General features: G+C 41.4%; 1 protein-coding gene across 1 annotated transcript in view; it reads right to left on the reverse strand.

The window, feature by feature from the left end:
- LOC149087764 (dipeptidyl peptidase 2-like) overlaps positions 1-16,308 on the reverse strand; it is a 39,628-nt gene that overhangs the window by 1,304 nt on the left and 22,016 nt on the right. The window contains exons 4-10 of the mRNA XM_089231667.1: positions 15,940-16,078; positions 15,086-15,173; positions 7,598-7,764; positions 5,314-5,493; positions 3,626-3,782; positions 1,842-1,906; positions 505-575 (exon numbers count right to left, since the gene is read on the reverse strand). Coding sequence (XP_089087793.1) covers positions 505-575; positions 1,842-1,906; positions 3,626-3,782; positions 5,314-5,493; positions 7,598-7,764; positions 15,086-15,173; positions 15,940-16,078 — 867 coding nt within the window. The remainder of the gene's footprint in view (positions 1-504; positions 576-1,841; positions 1,907-3,625; positions 3,783-5,313; positions 5,494-7,597; positions 7,765-15,085; positions 15,174-15,939; positions 16,079-16,308) is intronic.

Below are 16,308 nucleotides of genomic sequence, written 5' to 3' on the forward strand. Positions count from 1 at the left end.
ATTTGCGCGAAAGGAAAAATTGTGTTTTCTTTTCACTATTATTGGGCTTGGCCTTCGAGATTTTGAAAATTACATGGACACAGGTGAAAATGCATTGATGATTTAGAACAGATAATGTAAATTTTTTTTTCATTTTTCGAGATACGGTCATTTTTCGAAAGAAAGGTTTGACTGTACATATTAAAATACTACTTTTAAGTTCTGGTAACCTTTTTAATTTCGATAGGCCATCATATATTCTATATACGTAAATAAAAAACAGATTTCTTTTTCAACTTAAACTGATTAGAAAAATAAAAACATTTTGGGCCAATGTTACCCCCCTTGTATATGTGGGTTGAAAACCGGGGAGGGGGGAGAAGTCTCTTCTGATCAAATTCTTTGAATAGAGAGCCATTTTGTGCATCAGGCGTGCGGTAAGACATTGCAACGATGACTGTATTTCGAGTATTAATATTCATGAAAATCTGCCATGGCAAAAGTAGGTGAAAGTAGATTATTTACCGCAGATCAAGGTGATGAGCACCTCCTTTGACGAGGACTGCTACGAGTGAGTCAGAAATGTTGTTCAATACCTGAAATAATTTTTTTTAAACAAATTAATTAAATAAGAACAAACCACACACCTGAGGCAAGAGACATATATACAATATGAGGAAAATATAAATTGAATATCTCTTCCCCACAATCACCATGACGCAGAGTCGACCTTAGGGTGTACCACAGGTGGCGTTGCACCGGGTATCCCGTCTCAAGTGCTCTTACAGTAATAATAATTTCGTTAATAAATTTTGAATTTTTATCAATTAAAGGAATTTGCAAATTAACTAGAAATAATTCCATAATTATGCATTTTTTTCATCAAGAAGAAATTATTTCAGAACGCTGCATTTTCATCTAGAGAGAAATAATTCTGTAATTTCTTGCATTTTCATCTTAATTATTCTTTAATGAATAATTAAATACCATTTTTAATTATTCTTTAATAAATTCAGAATTTTTACCAATTCTGGATTATCTCCTTTCAATTATTTTTCTAATTTTCAATTCATGGATTCTGAATTTTCTCATTAGTTCTCAGACAATTCCTTTCATTGGGACCAAATTTTAATTTGTTTTTGAATTATTTCTTTCTTTAATTTAAAATTTTCTTCAGTTCACAAAATTCATTAACTCTCTCTCTCTCTTTGTGTTAATTTACATTCACAGAAATTTTTGGATGCCGATGCTCGTCTCCCACAGAATATATGAAATCGAAGCTGAGGGGCCCGAAATTATTAAGACGCCTTTGACCCTGCTAGGCATTTTCGCCCCGCCATGATGATGGTTATTATTTACTTCACCTACTTTACCGCACACCAACTCTGGTTATACGTCGCCATACGGCAATTTCCAAACAGTGGAGGTGGGTGGGAAATGAAGACTCCATCCATCGGTGGTCGCGCCAAGCTTAACTTCTGACGTTCTATGCCCTGATTCGAACCCGTGGGCCTTCACAGTGGAGGACGAGCATCTTGAGACTCGGGCATTTACTTTCACTGGGATTATAAGCACACGCCTCCCTAAAGTGATGTATCACGAGGGGGGGGGGGGGGGGGGGAGACCGGACACCCCCCCCCCCCCCGGAATGTTGGAAAATGACTGAGATACATGGAATAACATGATTAAATCTATTGTTCTGTCACCCGAGCTTCGAGGGCTACGCTTATTCGTTAAGACGGCTCTCTCTAATAGAATATTGTTTTTTTATTATTATTAACTATTAACTACTTACTATGTGTGGCGAAATCTAGAGCAAAAAAGAGAGAATGGATTAAATAAAAATTTCTATCTATACTTACGCCTCCTGGACCCCATGGATCTAAATCGCCATTGCTGAATACAATGTTCGAAGCTGTAGAAATTTCTGGTGAAGAAAAAGGAAAGCAAATCACACACTTGGGAAACATACATTAGCTCATTCTCGACATGAGAAAAAAACGGTAATTTGTTTATCCCCACGAATTGCTGCATTCGGATAGTAATGACAAAGCCCGTAATTGGCCGATTCGCGAACTGGCTGGTCCAGTTAACCCAGCCAATGTTCAAAATTCAAGCTTTCACCGGACTTTGGCCGGCAACTATGTATTACTATATATATTGTTACGAAAATTATGTAAATAGTTCTTATTTACCATTTATTAACTTATTACGACATTCTCATGTCTAAATAGTCATTATGTGAGAATGAAAATTAGGCATCTCTTTAAATCTCGCCAAATTGACAACAAACCTGGCACGTTTGGCGACAGTGCCAATAAGTTGGCGATGTCACGACGCCAAAAGATCCCTCGAGAAGCTTTTCTCTGCCGATAAACAATTCAAAATAATATCACTTTAAAAATTCTTAGTAATAATGTCTATGGCTTTGTAGCTATAGAGTGAGTCCTTTGTTGTTTACCGTAGCCAGGCCAGGTCCTGGACCACGTCTATTCTTGTTAGCTTGGTGGCTCGGGTGAGCCCTTCGTGTCGTGACCCACGGTATAATAGCAGATTACTCAGGTGGCCCGTGGCACAATTACAGATCACTTAAATAACATGCGGTGCTCTTCCAGATCACTTAATTAATTGGGTTGCGACATGCTTTCAAATCAATGAAGTGACCTGCACTCTCCTAAGGGCTGGACACCATTGCCCTATATCAGGGGTGCTCAACCTTCAGGAGGCAACCTCCTGGAACCCAAACCCCTAGACGGGGCGCCGCGATTAAAATTATATACAAAGTATACAAGCAACACATAGCATACACAGCTGCCCACCGTTTACGGAGCAGCTTTTGCCCTCTCACGAGTAATGCTCTTAAAGTGTGGAAAGTGAGTTTTTGGGTGGTGGGCTCCCAAGTGAGCTCCATTGCTCGGTTGAACCCTTGCTCTCTTGCCATCGTTGCCGGCCGGCCCTGAGGACAACCAATGGGTCTTTGGGTGGTAGGCCTCCCAGGTTAGCCCACATTGCTGGATTGAGCCCTTGCCGCCTTTTCGTAGTTGCCGGCCAATCGGCTTTTTGTCTCTGCAGGCTCCTTAGCCCATCCTCATGTTCCTTGGCCGCAGGTCACTTAAGTGATCTGAGAATGTGCCGCCGTTCACTCGAGTGATCTGGAGCAGCGTCACGAGTTACTTAAGTGATCTGGGGATATGCCGCGAACCACTAAAATGATGCGGAACAGCACCACGAGTCACTTTAATGATCTATAACTGATATTATGCTCCAGAACTGTGCTACGAATATTCAAGTCATCCGTAACATGTCGCGGATCACTCAAGTGATCTGTAAATGAGCTGAAGGTCACTTAAGTGCTCAGGAAATGTGCCGCTAAATTCATTTTTATAAAATTAGGGTTGAGGTCCCGCGGGCCATGGGTTGAGCATATATGCCCTATAACCCCTGTATGGAGATTCACATTCTCCGGGTCGGGGTAAGTAACTCATATTTGCTCTATATAAAAATTGACTCTGTTTCTGGGGGGGGGGGGGGTTACGAAAACTATTCTCGTTATATTTGTAGTATCATATATATGTATAATCATATCATGTATAATCATAGATAATAATTGTAGCAGATTTCATTTTTTAAATCCCCATTCACTTACTGTTGCCCCAGTACAGGGTCTGCATCCAGTTTCTCCTTGGCAGCACACCCCAAGTCTTCATGCAGTACTGGTCCCTGGCGCTGGAATTGAACGGGAGCGATGGGAACATGTCGTCGTGGCCGTTCGAGTTCACTTCCAGGTTCATTTCAGTGCAGGCCTGACAACAAAAAAATTAGGAGACCACCACCACCATCTTACGAATCGTGCCATTTATACATTCTGGCGAATGTATAAATGGTAAAATTGTAAGATGGGGATTACACTATAAAAGTTTGATAAAAGTTCGCTTATAAAACTTTAAAATGCAACCGATAAGCGGCTTACGGAAATTTTGTCCAGGACATATCGGTTGCACTAATCGTTGGAGAGACGAAGTGACCAAGTAAGCGACTGTATGAGTGGTCAAGTGACCATATGAGTGGTGATGTGACCACATGAATGGTGAAATGACCATATGAGCTGATGACCGTAAGACTGACCAAATGAGTCGGTGAGTGACCGTATGAGTGACAAAGTGGGTGAGGTACGTGAGTGATAGAGTATGAATAAACAAGTGAATGAACGAGTGAGTGACCTTGATCGGTCACGCGGTCACTAATACGGTTATTCGTACACTCATTTGGTCACTCATATGATCACTCACTAACTTATACAGTCACTCACTTGATCGTTCATATGGTCATTCACTCAACCATACAATCACTCACACTCACATACTCATACGGTCACTCATACGACCTTTCACTCTCATACAGTCGCTCGCCCACTCACTTGGTAACTCATACGGCCACCCACCCATTCACTTGACTACTCATGCGGTCACTCATACGACCTTTCACTCTCATACAGTCGCTCGCCCACTCACTTGGTAACTCATACGGCCACCCACCCATTCACTTGACTACTCATGCGGTCACTCACCGCCAGAGTAGGATCCCTTAATCACTCATACGGTCACTCACTTGGTCACTCATATGGTCATTCCCTCACTAATACAGTCACTCACTCTCATTCATATGGTCACTTGTACACCTACTTGGTCACTCATATGGTCACTCACTCACTCATACGATCACTCACCGCTCATACACTCATTTGATATGGTCATTCACTCACTCATACAGTCACTTACACTCTTTTCTGATGTTCTCATAAACTTGATCACTCATTCACTCAACCATACAGTCACACACTCAGTTACTCACACGACCGTCGGTCACTAATACGGTCATTCGCACACTCACTTGGTCACTAATACGGTCATTCGCACACTCACTTGGTCACTCATACAATCATTCACTTGCTCATTCATATGGTCATTCACTCACCCATATAGACACTCGCACTTACTTACTCATACGGTCAGGGCAGGCAGGCAGGCGAAAAATGGGGCGAAACTTCCGAATATCCCAATAAGCTCATTGATTTACATTCAAGCAATTGACTTACTTATTGGTTGTTTTTTTCACGTTTTGTAAAAGACGACCTTTTATCAAATTTTTGTAGTGTAATAATGACCTAGTGAAATGGTATCGCTCAAAACAAAAAGACGCTGAGTCACCATGAAATGAAATGAATTAGCAATCGGTTACATTTGAGCAAATGTAACCAATAGGATTACTGATTGGTTTTTCTTTCAAGTTTCGTAAAAGATCTTTTATAAAAATTTTATAGTGTCCTATAAGTACCTGATAATCCCAAGCTTTGCTGCTGTCTCCCAGCCCACACCCAGTGGGATCGGCACATTCGATGTATTCGTTCCAGATATCGAAACATTTCGATGTCCGACTAGAGTTGTAGAGGAGGCCATTGGCAGTACATAGACCAGACACTGGCGAGTCGGCACTCAGCAGCAAATTACACATGGCCTAAATCGTAGAGAAGGGAAAACAAGAGGAAAAATGTGTAAATGTTCTGGCACAAAGATGCTTTAAAACTATTTCTCAGGCAAAAATTCTGAGAAGAAATTACATTTCAATTACAAAGGTCACAACAGGCAAATTGCCCAACGAAGTGGATGGAAAAAGATTCCCATAAAACTATGGATGTGTCAGATATAGTCGAATCCCGTTTTAACGAATACCGGTATAGCAAAAAATCTCGTTTTAACGAACACTTTTCTAATCCACCAGATGAGTTTACATAGGAACAATGAATTCCTTCGTTATAACGAAATTTCGTTTTAACGAAGTGATTTCTCCGGTCTCTTGAAGTTAGTTATAACGGGATTCAAATATAAATACAAATACAACGCCACAACAGGCAAATGCCCAACGAGGTGGCTGACTTAAGAACATCATGGATCCCCGAGCCATTTTTTGGAGGCCCTACCTACTACTGCTACACCACACATGCACTCCCCCCCCCCCCCCGCGGAACCCCCCAACGAATCGGTACATGCGGGAATGTGCGTGTACGTGTAGTGCAACCTGACGTAAAGTTTGTTTCTGTGTAATGCTTGTTATGTGTAGTGCTGTCATCTGCCCCCAGTTTTTCTAACTATGAGTGGAGTGTTATGGTTGAATGATTTACCGTTGTAGGACTGTTGCTCTCTGTGGCGAGACTTTTTAACGGGGAGATCGGCTCGCATTTGCGCCTTGAAGTTGGGAACCACAGAAAACCAACTTCAGCCGACCACCACTGTGGGGTTCGAACCCGGATCCTCGCATCACGAGTCCGGCACTATAACCACACGACCACCACAGCGACCACCACTTCGACTGTATATATAATAAACTGTCCATAAAAAAAAAGATTATGGTTGTCTTATTCTAAGTATGGATAGCTTCTCGATTTACCCTATTATATCTATCGTACTTCTTTTTAAACGTGTCAGTTGTGTTAGAATTCACGAACCCCCCCCCCCCCCCCATGGTAAGCTATTCCATTTATTCTCAGGTCTATTAGAGGGAAAACTTCCTGCGACACCACAGCCTGGAATTGTCTCTTACTAATTGATATTGGTGTCCCCTTGTCCAAGCAGTTGATTGACGGTGTATTAATAACTCATCTTATCCATCCCTCTGAAAATTTTAAACACTTCGACCATACCCCCCCCCCCGAAACCTGCGTTCCTCTAATGTGAACATATTCAAGAAATCAAGTCTTCCTTCACAGCTTATTAACCACTCTACGATCACGGCACGGACGTAATATTGCGTCTAGACGCAGTGACATAAATTCAAACAAGAGCTCGCCCTGTTTTCCTTCCTCTCTTCTCATCAACGCGAAGCTTTATTGTAACCTCAGCATTTTTTCCCTCTTTGTTTTTTCTATACCCTGATAGGTGGTTTTTTTCCATATATTTTTAACCAAAGCCTCCTAATATCTAAGAGGCTTTGGTTGTACGAAACAAAATGACCAACCATGCGCTTATCAACACCAAAGGTCATGCTCCATTCATTAGTCTTCTACAATCATATTCAAGTTCATCTGGAGAATGTCCCTATCGCTTGGATTTCCGACTACCCCATTAGCTTCACGCCATCTGCGAATTTGTTAACAATCCCATCGATATTCTGATCGAGTTTATCGATAAAAAGTGAAAAAAGTATGTTGCCCAAGAACACTTCCTTGAGGGGGGGGGGGCGCTCCACTCTTCACAACTAATCAAATCAGGAAATTCCCCATTCACCATAACCCGGGGGAATTCTTAAATATCGGAATCACATTAGCAAGCTTCTAATTCCTGCCATAATTTTAAGCAACACGAAAATTTAGACCTCTGCTACTTTAACTTTTAGTTTGGAAGACAGGTGGCAGTTACTTCTCTAACACGAAACACGCGCGATTCTGATATCATTGATAATTTAGAGTGACGCTTACAGAATCACATCGCATTCTTGCATGCACCAATTCTTTAGAAATTCGTCAAAGGAATGTTTAGGCGGTGTGTGCTGCGCGGTTTTAGTAATAGAGTAATATTTTTAAGGACGGGAGAAATAAAAGAATCGTAGTGACTTTCTTACTTACTTTTACGGGATAAGCCGGGAAATCGCCGACGAAATTCGCTGGATAAGGATAATCTCCCATCGCGGCGCTCACGAAAGCGTTCCGGCTCCATAGAAGTAAGTGGTGGAAATCGGCTTCGGTCTTGAGCTCCTTGCACAAGTGGAAATAACGAGAGATCTTCTGGAGGCCTAAAAAATTTCCCCACAGAGAAGTAATAGATATTAATTAAAGAACATTCTGAAAAATCGAACAGCCAGGCATAATAATCATCCAGGCAGGCATACTTGGATTGGTCCAAAAGGTGACGAGGGTCCTTAACAAAGCAGGACGTTAGGGGTCATTCAAGTATTACGTAAGCAGATTTTCAGCGATTTTTGACCCCCTCCCCCCCTGTCAGCAAAATTTCGTCAGCAGATTAGAATATTTAATATCTTCAAAAAGGAGTGGTTGATGACGTAAGCAACCTTCAAACCCCCCTTCATCAAAAGTCAGCAAATCCGAAACCCCTCCCCCGACGGTGACGTAATACTTGAATGACCCCTTACGACGCAGCTCATTGGCGGCGAGACGCCAGACGTTTGGACAAGGCCGAATTTTTCATAGTTCCCTGGTAGATGCTCGTAGTTTTGATGATCATCTGGTAGCAAGATCGATTGATATGCTGAACTCGTAACTCTACGTACCGTTGTATGATAGATACGCGTTCAGATACGCGTTCAGATGATTTTGAATACGAGCACGTGCGGTCATCCATATCTTTTGGAGAGCAGCGGTGCGAGTTTGACTTCTTGAGTATCGACAGCTATTTGTTTTAAAGTTGTTATTGTACGAACAACCTTAAAACCGGCAGTATCACCCTCATGTTCTGTATGTTCGGAAATAATCTACAAGAAATTATTATCGGTATACACTCTCCCTAGGCATTTTTTGCCATTTCCAAGCCTCTGGAACAAGCCCCGCCTTGTTTGTTAACATATCTATCAAATAAAGATGACCACTACTAAACTGACATGCACCTCGTCCATATTCCTCTGCGGAACTTCTAACGAAGTGGTATATGAATGTGCGTGTAGTGAGCTTTCCGTGTAATGCTTGTAGTGCTGCCATCTGCCATCAGTTTCTCCAAAATGAGATGGGTGATAGTAAGCGTCAAGACTATCATTTTTCCAATGTAACCTGGGCTCACAGCCCACTTATTCGGCCGATACGTACATTACCCTACTTCAGAAGTTCCCAAAATATGGCAACCTTGTTCACATTATGAGGAGAAAAAAAGACTGACTGACTGAGGTAGATACATTTTCTCAGGGCGTACCGAGTCTTAAAGACTCCCATAAGCTTCCCTGTTTGATGCTGCTCCGTACGAGCTGGATGAAGAAGTTAAGAAGCTGTTTGTATGTGATAGTTGAGTGTGTGAGTGTAAGTGTATAAGAGGCGTGTCAATAAAAGATAATAAAATTTACAGCCCATGCTGTACTCAGAGAGTCAGTATACGTCAAATTAATTCAGATCATATTAGAAAAAAATGAATTCGGTAAGTTGTGGCTTACTTATCACAGAAATTTGAAATTTGTAGAGCTATGTCCGAAGGAGGTGAAGTATCAAAATTCAAGAACGCATTTTATACACAATTACAAAATCAGTCAATTATCTCAGCAAATAATTGACAAAAAAGTGGAATACTGCACCTAATGGTTACAAAAGAGTATATATATATATGTTCATTCTAATAAATGGCGTGAATACAATATATATGATTACATGTGGATACAAGATTAAATGCGATAAATATTGGTAGGCGTTCAGTATATATGCAACACTATGCTTCCAATCAATGAAGAGAGAATTAGAACTATTTACACTTTTTACAAAACTAAACCAATTCATTGGGCCATATCAGGCCAGTATGTTCTTAGGTCGAAGAAACCTCAACACCTCTACCGCAGGATAAGGCGAGATGTCTCTTATGTGCTGATATTCTGATGTTTCAGCTCTATCGAAATATCCTCTACATAGTTTGCCTAAGTAGTCATGTATGGTTTCAATGTTCAAATCCTTCATTATGTCAAGATTTCTGATATACCATTGTGCCCCGGTATATCGCCGAAGTATTTTATTTTGCTGCACTTGTAATTGTTTGATGACCGAGGGTTTCGCTGTGGAAAAGCATGGTGCTGCATAGCACATAATTGGTCTAATGACTGACTTGTACATAATGGTTTTGTTTTTGAGGCTAAGTGCAGAGCGTGTGTAACAGACTCTGTTTAGAAGTCCTGCAGCCTTAGCGGCTCGAACTTTTGCCTCATGAATGTGAGCTTTGAAACTGAGCTTTTTATCCAAAATAACACCAAGATATTTTGTCTGAGACTTGGGTTGTAATATGGTCTGCCCCACTGTGATAGTGGTGTTCGGAGGGAGTTGTCTCCTTGCAAACCATATAAAGTTGCATTTACCCTCGTTTAAGACCACTGCATGTAGCTGACACCAGATCTCGACCCTTCGGACCATTTCTTGCAAGTTCCTCAGAGCTTGCTGAGGGTCCCTAGATGCCATAAGGATTTTCGAGTCGTCAGCATAAGAAGCTAAGATTCCTCTTTGTGGAGCAGGAAAATCGTTAATAAAAATATTGAAGAGTATTGGGCCAATTACCGACCCTTGACAAATAGATGCCTTTAGTGGACGTCTGGTGGAGAGGGCGTTTTTGATACGGACCTGAAATGTCCTATCCCTGAGGTAGCTGTGAACCATATGTATAAAGTGGGAAGGAAACCTTCTAAGTATCATAATGGCAATCAGTGTTGAGTGCTTAACCTTATCGAAGGCCTTCTGTATGTCTGAATCAAAACATGCTACATAATCCTTGTGGATGAAAGCATCCTGTATGTACTCCACAACACGGACCAGTTGTGTTACACAAGAATGTCCGCTACGAAAGGCATGTTGTTCATCTCGGATAAAGCTGTTATCCTCGAGATACAAAGATAATCTCGCCTTAAAAACTCGTTCAAAAATCTTGGACAATCCCGGAAGCAAGCTGATCGGGCGAAAATCATTCGCAAATAGACTTATCTCCCTAGTTTTTGGAATGACTTTAATAATGGCATGTTTCCAGCTATACGGAAAATGACAAATTTTTAACATACCATTAAAGATGTTTACTAATGTGGTGATAATATTATATGGAAGTATCTTCAAAGCTGTGTTAATAATATTATCAAACCCAGGGGCCTTTTTTTCTTTAAGTCCTTTAATTATCTCGAGGATCTCCTCACGATCAGTGGGAGCAGCCGTCACGATGTTATGTGGCTGGTTGTTTTGTAGAAAGTTGTTAACCACCTGTTCAAAGTGTGTTTCTACAATAGGCGGTTGGTTACTATTTGGTGAAAACTGGTCTTCATATGTATTAGCGAATGACTCCGCTATCTCTTCATCAGTGTATACAAGACCATTTGTACCATGTATTCTGTTGATGTTGATGGCTCTGGGCTTACAAATTCTAATTAATTTCCAGAGAGACCCATCCGATACATCAGCCTCATCAAGAAAATCATTCCACTTCTGAGAGTGATATTCCTTGAGGCTGTTTCTTATTTCTCTGGATATACGGTTCAGCATGTTACGGAGATTGGGATCTCTCGTACGCTGCACTCGTCTTCGGAGTTGATTTTTGAAGTTAATTTTACACTTCAACTCCTCAGGGATGCCATAATTTTTAAAAGGCTTAATACGCCTTGTCGAATTATTTACGGCATTTTGAATTACCTCAGTGATTTTTTCTGCTGCTATATCAATGCTCTCTTTTGTCAAACTATTGATCTCAATGACCGGTTCATTTTCCAGTGTTGTACGGACGTTGGTCCAATCTGTACGAAGCATGTATGGAATTTCATAAGTGATACCACTGTCAATCTCGAATAGTACCGGATTATGGTCAGATCCGAGAGCACTGAGTACCTCAATGGTGACTCCGTGTAGAAGGTTTTTTGTCAAACCAAAGTCAAGTACGTCTGGCCTATGCTGAAGGTTGTAGGGGTAATGTGTAGATGATTGCGGCGCATGAACATCAATCATATTTGAATGACAAAAATTTGCGAGCATCCTACCATCCTGATTTGTTGTGTTGCTATTGAAAAGTTGGCTTTTAGAGTTGAAATCACCAGCTACAAATATGGGCTTATTACCGTTACTTCTAAATATCGCTTTTACTAAGGTGATATCGAGTCGATATCGTGGTGGCTTGTAGAAGGAACAGATTACCATCGGTTGTTGATTTGGGTGATGTACCCTAATAGCGATGGCCTCACAAGTTGTGGATGTAGGAAGATCAACTGTCTCAATATGAAAATTCCTCTTGATAAGAATAAGGACACCCCCTCCAGGTAGGTTGGGGCGGTCAAGCCTATGGCATTCATATTTATGGACTTTGAAGTTGCGTGCCGGTGAAAGCCACGATTCTTGTATGAGAACCGCATCCGGGTCAAATTCATCAATAGTTTCACGCAATTCATGGCGGTTATTATGGATTCCGTCAGCATTCCAGCTGATGATTCTAAAAGGCTTAGGAGCCGTTGTAAAAGTGGTGTTACTAATTGTTATCGTATTAGTGTTTGATATTCGCAAAAAGCAGAAAGTGATAAGTGAATTAGATTTTCTTGGCCAATAGGATAACCTCTATAAAGCTCTGCCAGATAACTGCGAGCTTATCTTTCTCTTCAGTGGTATCCTTAAGCTTTTGGAAGGTGGTATTTGTGATGGTTGTTAGAGCAGTAGCAATGTCATTTGCGTCATGCTCAATAGTGTGCTCGTTCCTCTCAACAACCTTTTTCGACGGCCCTTGTGATTCTACATCGATCAGTGATGGGACCAGTGGGTCCTGGGCCTCCGTTGTTGAGGTCATTGTTGAAGCATGTTCCCCACTCAAAGTATGAGGGATAGGACGTTTCTTCAGCGCTCCCACAAATTTGTGGATTTTGTTAACCACCTTTTTAGGCTGAGCCACATCGGAAAAACTTACCCTGGGCTGAGTGTTTGTTTCCTTGTTTTTATCTTGGAAGTCTATGAGATTAACCTCTTTTTCTACTTGAGGTGCGTTTTCACCCGAAGGAGTGAAAGAGAGGGTCTTAGGTTTAGGCCAGGGCCACTTCGGACATCCTTGAAATGAGCTTCTGTGTTCCAGACCACAACGAGAACACTTGTTTTTATGCGCTTTGTTCGTGTGTTGGGGGCAATCTTGAACCCTGTGTTTTTGTGCGCAAATGCCACAGACTGCAGAATTAAAACAGGTCTGGGCCGAATGGCCAAACCTCTGACATTTTCTGCACATTAATTTTCCAGGGCCACCCCTAAGTTTCTCAATTGTGACTGGAAGCCCCATCAACTCCTTGATTTTATATATTCCACTATTTCCTTTTCCCGTTTCAATTATGAACAGGGGCATGAATCTCTTGGTTCTGAAGTGTCTCATTGGGCTTACTTTCCCAACATCATGACCCTCACTAATAAGAGCCGTTTGTATGCTAGTAACTTCCATGTTTACTGGAAGCCCTCTGATAACCACTCTTAGTGGACGTTCAACGTCCACCTGGAACGTATGATACTCAAAACCAAGCTCATTAAAGAGCTTCGTACAGTTACGAAAATCATCAGTGTGAAAGAATTTAACTGACATCTTATTAGCACCCGATTTAACCTCGGGTTTGTGCTTGCACATATCAACGATCTTAGGATAGTGCTCATGCCAACCCGTCCATTTATTCAACATGACAGGAGGGATATTGTCTTTTTTCTTAGTGTGGGTCACCTTCTGAAAACCGGTAAGATCAATATCTTCATTAGCTATATCATCTTCATTACCCTTATCCTCTGAGCTAATGAGATCCTGTAGTACCGTGCTACTGCCGCCTTGGTCCGATTGTTGTATTCTACGATTCCCATCTTCATCCTCACTTTGTGACAGCACCTCACAATGGGCTTCATTGGAAGCAGAGGGGATATTACTGTCGTCATCTGGGACAGATTGAGAATGAGAAACCAACTTTGGGACAGAATCTTGCGACTTATTGTGTTTCTTTTTAGCCTTCTTTGCACTTCTAAGAGAAGACTTGATAATGAGCGGCGATGATACCGGGGAATTTTCCTGGGCCTTGAATTTGGATGCAAGCGTGTGCTTACAGGGGGCCTCATCGATTTCGAGAAAGAAACAAACAGAATACTTGAGGAGTTCATCTAAGTTAGAAGTATTAGTCTCATCAGCTAAGTAATCCTCATAGTGTGCCATAACGGTGCTGAAATTTGTAGCAACGCTACATTTGTCCTCAACAAGAAGAAGACGATTGTCATAGTCAGCTAAGTAAAGTCCCAAGAACGACATTAGACGTTTTTGGTATATCTGACGTATATCGTCATGTTCAAGAGCGAGTTTCGCTAGCTTGCTCAAGGCTTCGAAATCGCTAGTGGCCTGACCAGGAGCGGGCAGACGGATGGGACAGACCTTCATGTTTACGCCTGTAAGATTGTAAGCCACAACTTACCTTTACTGATGTGCCATATAGTATGGCGCTTGAAAGAATTCAGTGAATTAGGATATTGAGAAAGTTTAGAAATTAAGATTGGCCTATCCTGGTGGCCGAAATAGAAAAAAGAAGAGAAAATAGGAAAGATCAGAAAGTCGAATCTTTTCCACGGGAGCTCGAGCCTCATCAAGGCTGTTTATTCACACGAATGAGAAAAAAAGAAAGTTATAGGAGAAAAGAAAAAGGATGTTTACCTCTAAATGGTGCTGTATTATGTGAGTGTAGGGGAAATATTTTTTCCCTCTGACTCTCAGAGTTATTTTGGGGCTAATGTTTTTCTCCCTGTTTTGGGGGATCCGGAAAATTCGTCCCCAACATTTCCCCCGGTACGTTTCGCTTCCGGGGATTCGCACCTCACATTTCGCCTGCCCTGACCGTATGAGTGACTGACTGTATGAATAACCAAGTGATTAGGTGAGTGACTATGTAAGTGGGTGACTGACTGTATGAGTGAGTGAGTGACTGTATAAATGACCAAGTGAGTGACTTTATAAAAGTCCAAGTGAGTGTATCCAAGAATGTACCGACCGAACCAAAGGCGCACCGATCACGAGTTTACTCGTGACAGGTCAGCAACGTTTTGGCATGAAGACGTCAAGGGCGTAGCGAGGGGGGAGGGACTTGGGGGTCTGGTCCCGTCCCCCCCGAAATGTGAGAAAATGACCAAAAAAAAGGGAAAAAGATGGCCAAATCCATTGTTCTGTCACTTTGGTCCCCCCCCCCGAAATGAAAGTGCCCCCCCCCCCCGAATGAAATTTCTGGCTGCGCCCCTGGAAGACGTCATGCATTTTACGAAAAAAATTGTGCTATTCTAGGTTGAATTGCAAAAAAATTGATTTTTTGACATGCACTACCATGTGCCTCTCATTTTGGCAATAGAGTTCAAAAAGACATCCTGTATAATCACACACATAGCATTTTTCTTTATAATTCTCACCTGGTTTTCCGACACTCGCCCAACTTTGCAATTGGCTGTAGGCGGCTCTCACAACCGTTTCGCATTTCGGCGATACATCTCTGAAGTCCTATAAAAAAAGCAGACGGAGGAACAAAGCCACAATATGTAAGAAACTCGCTGTATCTTTATATAAAGGGTATCCCGTGAGTCCTAATTCTGTCTTTATCTCATCAACCGTTAGGCGTAGAAATATGGTTGCAGTTTAAAAAATGCTCAAAATGAGCTCCGAAATCACTAGAGTGAAAACACAATGCGTCGCAAAATAAGAAAATCTTAATCTTTATACGCTCCTCCGTCAAAGTGGTGTAATGTAACTTCCAATCAGAGAGTGTATGATTTGTTTCCCCCTGAGGCCAAAAATAAAAAAGAAATCCATGTTTCTAATCTATTCGGTGCATTGAAGTTCAAAAATCGGAAAAAAGTTGGGGAAAAACAGCATGACCCCTAATGGACTACGCTTCTTTCCCGCGTTTATGCTGCTCTTTCCCAACTTTTTTTGATTTTTGAATTCAAATAACTCAGCGAATATTGTTGTTGCTCGGAAGAGACAGAGCAACAACTTTCTAACTGGAAGTTAAAGAGTAGGGGGGGGGGGACGTGTAAAAAAATTAGATTTTTTTATTTTGTGTACACTGTATTTTCACTCTAGAGACTGGTACAGAATGATTATTGAACACGTTTTGAGCATTTTTGAAAATGCAACCATATTTATACGACGAACGGTTGATGAGATAGAAGCCGAATCACGACTTGCAGGACACCCTGTACATATAAGGTGCTCCCTTCCGGCAATATATAATTCAATTCCAGGCTAGAAATAATGAATTATTTACCTTAGTGATAGTCTGGAAGAAGTGGTTTCCTTGTGGTTCCCATCCAGAAACCTGATAAATTGGAGCACTTGCGGCAATGGATCCCGCAACCACGTTCGGGTACTTGAACCTCATGTACGCTGCCAACATTCCCCCGTAACTGTTTCCACACAATTGTTATTGAAAAAAAAACAAAAAACAAGAAGACGAATGAATTAATGAAACTAAAGAAAGAGTGATAATTATAACACAGCGACGAAAGGACTGTACAGCACATGTATATTGAAGAACTGTTTATTTCAATTATTCTTTATATAAAGGTCTGTGTTCGCTACAAACTTTTCTTCCTAATTGACTTAATTTCTGAAATTAATGGAAATGCTAGATGTG

This window comes from Pholcus phalangioides, unplaced genomic scaffold (genome assembly GCF_987345545.1).
Source record: "Pholcus phalangioides strain wild (caught in Gottingen) unplaced genomic scaffold, Ppha-v1.0 ptg000004l_1, whole genome shotgun sequence".
Lineage (NCBI taxonomy): Eukaryota > Metazoa > Arthropoda > Arachnida > Araneae > Pholcidae > Pholcus > Pholcus phalangioides.